This window comes from Diadema antillarum, unplaced genomic scaffold (assembly GCF_040938485.1).
Source record: "Diadema antillarum isolate AM-2024a unplaced genomic scaffold, OU_Dant_1.0 scf00000131, whole genome shotgun sequence".
In the NCBI taxonomy this organism is placed as follows: Eukaryota; Metazoa; Echinodermata; class Echinoidea; order Diadematoida; family Diadematidae; genus Diadema; species Diadema antillarum.
The window spans coordinates 2,938,264-2,945,289 of NW_027271020.1; the positions used below are offsets into that span (position 1 = coordinate 2,938,264).

At 40.1% G+C, this 7,026-nt stretch overlaps 1 protein-coding gene across 1 annotated transcript; it reads right to left on the bottom strand.

Annotated features, from left to right (window-relative positions):
• Positions 1-702: 702 nt before the first annotated feature.
• LOC139720669 (solute carrier family 35 member G1-like) lies at positions 703-1,908 on the bottom strand. Its single transcript, XM_071632025.1, has one exon. The coding sequence runs from the start codon at positions 1,906-1,908 to the stop codon at positions 703-705; it is 1,206 nt and encodes a 401-aa protein (XP_071488126.1).
• Between the last annotated feature and the right edge of the window lie 5,118 nt (positions 1,909-7,026).

A 7,026-nucleotide genomic window follows, 5' to 3' on the forward strand; every position in this document is an offset into this window, starting at 1 on the left:
CATGCAGTCAAGTTTTTCTTTTCTTCACTTTTAAATTGCAAAACATAAAAAAGGACTCGAGCTCAAACTTAAGAGCTTATGATTATCATGATAATATTGTCCGAGGGTGCCCCCTTGTATTACCACTATTTCGCAAGCACCCTGCCATAATAATTATAGTAATTACAATAAGAAGATGAAGAAGAAGAAGAAGAAGAAGAACAACAACAACAGTAACGTCTTATTTATCCAGGTCACCCTGTCCAATGTTACCACTGCTCCGCCAGAGGGCCCTACCATTATTCTTACCCTAGCGTTGCAAGGTACCCATTTATACACCTTGGTCGAGAGGGACATGGTGGGTAAAAACATCTTGTCCAAGGGAAATAGAACTCGGGTCCTCCGATTGGGAGTCCACTATGCCACAGCGCCCCCTCACTGTAGCGTTGCCATATACCCATTTTTCATCTTGGTCGAGAGGGGGCATGGTTGGTTTACAAAAAAATCTTGTCCAAGGACGTAAGTGCTGGACTAGATGCGAACTCAGTTCCTTCGTTTGGGAGTTAGGAGTCGTATCCACATGCCACAGTGCCCACACTATTCAGTTAGAGGATTATAAATTAAACAAAATTATGTAGATAGTATACTAACACAGCATGAAAAATAATGAACAAGCACACTGCCACAACGTTGGGGCTCTTGCATGTGGCAAAAAAGGGTAGATTACATTCGCACATTGCTTGAGCTCACACCACTCTCACTTGCGGCGACGCTACACTTGTCCGATTTGTCGTCAGAAAGCATCTTTTTTGTGGGAGGTGACTTTTTTCCAGTAATGCCAATGAACCCTGTCACAATCAAAGCAGTTCCTACAATTGTGATGTAATTGGGGACGGTACCAAAAAGAAAGTATTCAAAGACAAACGCAAACATGACGTCACTCGAATGGATTAACGCCACGTTCGCAGCCCGCTGAGATTTTAGGGCTATGAAGACTAAAACCTGTGAGAGGAAATTGCAAATGCCGTTCAATATGATTGAGATGCGATCCAAGCCGCATCCAGGGAGAGACCATTGGTTGGTAGAGGAAGTCACTACTGCGGTGAAGCACACGCCGAATGAGGAGTAGAGGGTGAGCATGACCATGGGAGTCATGCCGTACAAGCCGAGTTTCCGCAAGATGATGATGATGACGGAGTTAAAGAAGGCTGCCAAGAGACTTAGCAAGGCGCCCAGGACGCTGGAACTTGACTCAGAATCCTCCTGCTCCGAGAGGTCAAAAAGGAAAGTGGGCTGCGCCACCAGAAACACTCCTGTTAGCATAACGAGGCCTAAGACGGCGTCCAGAATCGAAAACTTCTCCTTTAAGAGCAGCCAACCTAAGAGACCAGTGAACAAGGGACTGCAGTATTGTATCGCCTTCGCGTTGGCCACAGGCATGATTTGGTACGTGTAGAAAACGACAATTGTGTTGGTGGACCCGAGGATGGAGCGCAAGAGTAGGACGATGTAAGCCGCTCGTGAATATTTGAAGGATGGTCTTTGAAATACTATGATAGGAACACAAATTATAAGCTGGATGGCAAAGCGGGTGAAAGATATCTCATTTGCTGACACTGATCCCTCCAGCTGCTTGACGGTCATGCCAGAAAAGGCTATGACGAGGGCTGACAAGACAGTAAACCAGATGCCCCTTTGCTTCAACAGCATGTCCTTACGTTGTAGCGATTTGTCATTCTGTTGCAGTGCACTGGTGGTGTTCTGTGTGTCTACTTCGTGAGTAGCTGTATCGCCTTCGAACGCTTTATTGTCCAAGCCAGCTCCTGCCCCACCACTACAAGATCGCCGATGAAGGCCTAGTACACTGTTCATGTCGAGATCAGTCCAATCTTCCAGCGTCTCCTGCCCACTATTTAGACTTTCAGCCATCGTGTCCGGGGATCGTTAATTAACAATGACCCTCTACAGTAAAGATACAGATTTGAAATTCTAAACTCTTTCGCGACATGATCAGTTCTGGCTGAATCTGATGACCCTGAATAATCCTATCGTAATGGAGACTTTGAAGCCCATCACTTACGCTATTGCCACATGACATCAACAACACACTCATTCTTGAACTTTGCTCATCAGTTTGACGCTGATAACATTAAGACTACTATAAATAGTCTTCAGAATGGATTCAAGAAGTACGAAAATTTATAATGCCCATTCACACTATTGAACTACAGTAAAAGACAATGATGCAAAGGGTTACGGATATCTCATTACAAGTCTTTGTTTTTCTTTGTGTGTGTGTGTGTGTGTGTGTGTGTGTGTGTGTGTGCCCATTCTACTTCGTGTCATGTCGGTTTAAGTTACACAGATTCTTTATAGACCGTCATTGCATTGAATTGAAATGAATTACTGAAACTGCACCAATCTTACTCTCGAAACCAAACTCATTGGGGAAGTTCCAGTACGTTTATTTTCATCTTTGACTTTACATTAATGTCATATCACAAGAAAAAAATAAACAAACACGATACGAAATATGATAATGCAGTGGATCGCATCTCCCTTTGTGCGAAATTTGCCAAGAGCATTGCAAAGAATTTGGACTCTCGTCTTCATGACTTAATCCCAGCCAAGAGAATGAGGTGTCATGGACGCTGTTTGCAATACAATAGCCAATTCACAGAGCTGAAATGCAGAACAGAGCGATCTAGAAATAGCCCATCCCATTTATGATAAGATTATTCAACAGCAATCAATGAATTGTGTCAATGGATCGTGGGTACTGTGCCCTGTCTGTGTAATGTCTGTATAACCGCATTTTTAAGTGGGTTATTAAAGGAGACCTTCTGATGATTTTCAGACTTTGACATACATTATGAACAACTGTGATTTGGTTATAAAGGTTACAGAGTTTCAGAAGTTAGAGTGATTGAGATGAGGAATAAGAATATTTTCAAAATTCATAGTAAATCACAATCACCGACAATGAACAAGGATGATTACATGGCAGCCTAACTATAAGAATGCATTATTAGGTGCTCAACGAAGCAGAACAAAAAACGAAAGCATGTATGAATTCTACACGTTAACTTATCAAACACGTGGTATTGCAGTTGTATTACATTTCTACATTTCAGAAATATATGAGGCTGTATGTCATCATCTCTGTTCAGTGTAACATTTTGGGGGTTTTCAGAGCATAGAATTTTGTACTCAAGGACCACAATAGATTCCACAAATCTATATATGGGAGCTGTTGAATTGAGGGGGTCGGTGCAATATAGTGCTAACCCACACAATAGTCATTTTGAGATAATAGCTGTTGAATTTTTGGAAAGTCCATACATCGTACATTAATAAAATATGAATGCATGCATTTTTTACCATCTTATTGGTTGAATTCAAATGTGATATTTTCACGGAGGTTAGAATGAAGGATAAGGATTATGAAAATGCATGTAACTCAATTTTGACAAAAGTGTGGGTTAGCACTATATTGCACCGACCCCCTCAATTATGTACTCCAAGTGGTAAAATTATGAAAATTGTCTGGAATGCCCCTTTTATGGAGACACGACTCTTTGTTTTCTTATCGCTTGGTACGATATCGTGACGCGAGAGCCTCTCCAAATCAATTTGCATGGTATGCTGCCATCACTCGGCAGACCATGGCCAGCTTTATACCCTTATGGTTATACAGAGAAGAGAAAAAATCCAACTTTGAAGGGCTGCATTTCATAATTGTCAGCTATCGAGCGCGCAATGTTAGTTGTGAAGTAAAGGTAACTCTTCTTCTTTCCATTGATGGCAAATTGCACTTTTTCCAGGTAGTGAGTGTCATCGTGAAGGAACAATGACTGTCTTACTGAATGCATGAGATCTGTCAATGGAAGTGGTCAAATTAACAGGCCAGCCTGACGACTGCAGGATTGTGTTTACAATGTATGGTCCCATAATCTCCAACATGACCACGTTGTCGATAACTTGGTCACTTTCACAAAGGCTAACCCATCATCCACTTTTCTCTCTTCATATTCAAGACATGGTTTATCGCTGCAAGGTATGTGATGAATATGAACAGAGAAAATGGACTTTTGGGGGTTGTGGGGTTGGTTTTTGCGGGAGTGACGAAGTAATCGAACTAGTGGCCATGTCCAAGGTTATGGACCATTAATGTCAATCTTGAGAGAAACCTAAACACAAACCCTGAACACAAACCTGCATTCGTACGGGCCGCAGTGTTTATGTTTGCACTACCATTGACAGATCTCATCCAATCAGTGAGACTTTCATTGTTCATTAATGTGACACTCAAATGTGGAATTTATCATTGTTGTCTCAAAAGTTAATGCGCTCAGTCATACATGGCATCTGTCAACATAATTTGGTATCAATGGAAGAGGCCAGTGGAGTATTCCTACTTCTTTCCTCTCAACCAACCTTGCACAGTACAGGACTGAGAGTGCCTATAGAAGCGCGTGACGCGTTTGTAACAACTGGTTGAGTGCGCTTTGCTAGTGTAGACATTAGGCGTTTTCACATCAACCCGATACAAATCCAAGCTCGAGATATTTTTCGCGATTCCGAATTAGCGCGTTATTTCATTTCTTATTCACATCAGCCCGAAGAGAATTAGCCCGAAATTTTTTCGAGCTAATTCGACAGCTGAGCATGTGCAAACAGCATCAGTAATGTGTGCACTTTCAAAAATTTCTCATGCTTTGTGTGCAGTTTGCCTCGATCGATCGGGTCACACACGCTAGGCATGATGGGATGCATCGCGCTAATTCCTTGACGCGTTTTCACATTATCAAATAGCGCGCTAGTTCGCCAATTATCCCGCTATTTCAGAAATTTCCAGACTTGGACTCGAGAAATTTTCTCGACCAGGGCGATACAATCAGCCCGCTAATTTGTGTTCACATTATCAAATAGCGCGCTGTTTCGTGATCGGGTTAATTTCCCAAGTCAGAAAATAGCGCGCTATTTCGAAATATCGGGCTGATGTGAAAACGCCTATTGTGACGTCAGTGACCGAGCAGTTATGCTTTCTCTGTAATGACCCATACATAGAATAACACGCCGTGTTGTTGTGACTTTTCGCTGCTCACTTTTTTTTCACGGCTGTGCATACATGTTAGAAAGGAAATCGAGAGCACACACGTGATTCATTTCAGCGCTTCTAATAGGCTACATTATTGAACCCATTTTATAAAAATGTATTTCAACTTTTATGTGATTGTTATAAGTATATGAGAACGTGTTTGATTGTGCCGCATTTTTGTTTTGAGACTAACCCACCTGCATAACCCCTAAAATACTGACAATTCTACGCGCTCGTTCTGCTATTCTTGAGATGGTATACAACACATTTGATTTACGTTAGTCAAGATTTGCTAGAGTTGTTATGAACAGGACATACTATAACCATCCGATAGTCAAATAAGATAACTAATAGCGGTCACAGATCCAACGAAAACCATGGAACCATGGAAATCAAATTTGTGTAAAGCTGGAATACACAAAAATCAGCCATAATTCACTTGTGATAGCCCCTGAAAACATATTTCGATGAATTAGATCATATCTCTGTAGCATTTAGTATTTTGGCATTTGTTTTTGCTCCATAAGCGCCGGTACTGATGTGGACGCGTTTTAAACTATATGGGTATATCTTAAACATTAGGTATATGTTAAAATTCCCTGTTTGATTACTGCTGGTGAGGCTGAAAGCAGAAAATTTCAGATGATGAATGAGTATGATGAAAAAGACGATAAAGCCTTGATAATTACCAGAAATCAGAAAGGTATTTCCAAGTGAAGTATTTCTTTACAGAGTTCAAAATCGTTTAGTATACACAAACATTATGTAGAAAAGTAGGCGAACCATCGGCCTAACATATTGATTTCAAAAAATAAATTTCACGTGTTACAATAATTTTGTCCCAATAATCTTTAAGTACACACACACACACACACACACATACACACACACACACACACACACACACACACACACAGACGCACACAATCGTGTATCGTCTTTTCCATAATGTATGCGTGCATGTGTCTTGACATGTGCTAGACTGTGGACATGCGGATGCCGGTGTGGATACGTGATAATGTTTGAATGATTTTTAATTTTAACACGAGTTGGAGTAAAGGAATCATTTTTTTTTAATACTAATTCCTTGGTACAGATTGATTGAAGCCTATACTTATACAGTGGTGATATACACAAGAATATTTTCTTTTCATATTTCCTTTCTATAGTATTGGTTCAGTGATATTTATTTCTGATGCTTTCTTAAGTAAATCTGTAGCATATTATTTGGCAAGTTTGTATTAAGTGTATCATGAATGATGTTGAGTAATATTCTTACTCGTTATAGAGTATGTAGGTGAAGTATGACGTGTGGTTAAACATTTTTTGTGTGCAATATATTCATATTTAATGATGAGATTTCCTATGTGGATTTTTGTATGATAGCGCAGTGTGTTCTATTCAATTTTGAGGTATTTGTATGTCATTCCAACGTATTTTGCCCTTTGGGCTATGATTTTGCAAGTTTTCACCAAATAAACCACTCTAACAATAATAATAACAATAAAACTACACACACACACACACGCACACACACACACACTCACTCACAACATCATAAAAAACAACAACAGATTAAACAATTTGTTAAAACGTATGTCTTCATTATTTATTGTATGCATTATATACCTATAATACATCATGGTATCACACAAACGGAGATATAGAATACGACGCTGATATAGTATAGAGAATAGCAATTTTCGTTGCCAGGTTGTCCAGTCTGCGCATCTACGTTAAGTAAACATAAAATCTGGCACAGAAACAGTAAAAAGAAATGGTAATGCATGATGTTACAAAACCTTGACTAAGAATCTTTTGTTCAGGTGTAGTCAACAGTTTACCAAGGACAAGAGGTATTGTTGACAGACTGCTGAATTGTATTCTCTCAGCTTGAGAACCATGACCCCCTTTTGCAGTCTCTGTTATAAGGAAATGATAAGCCT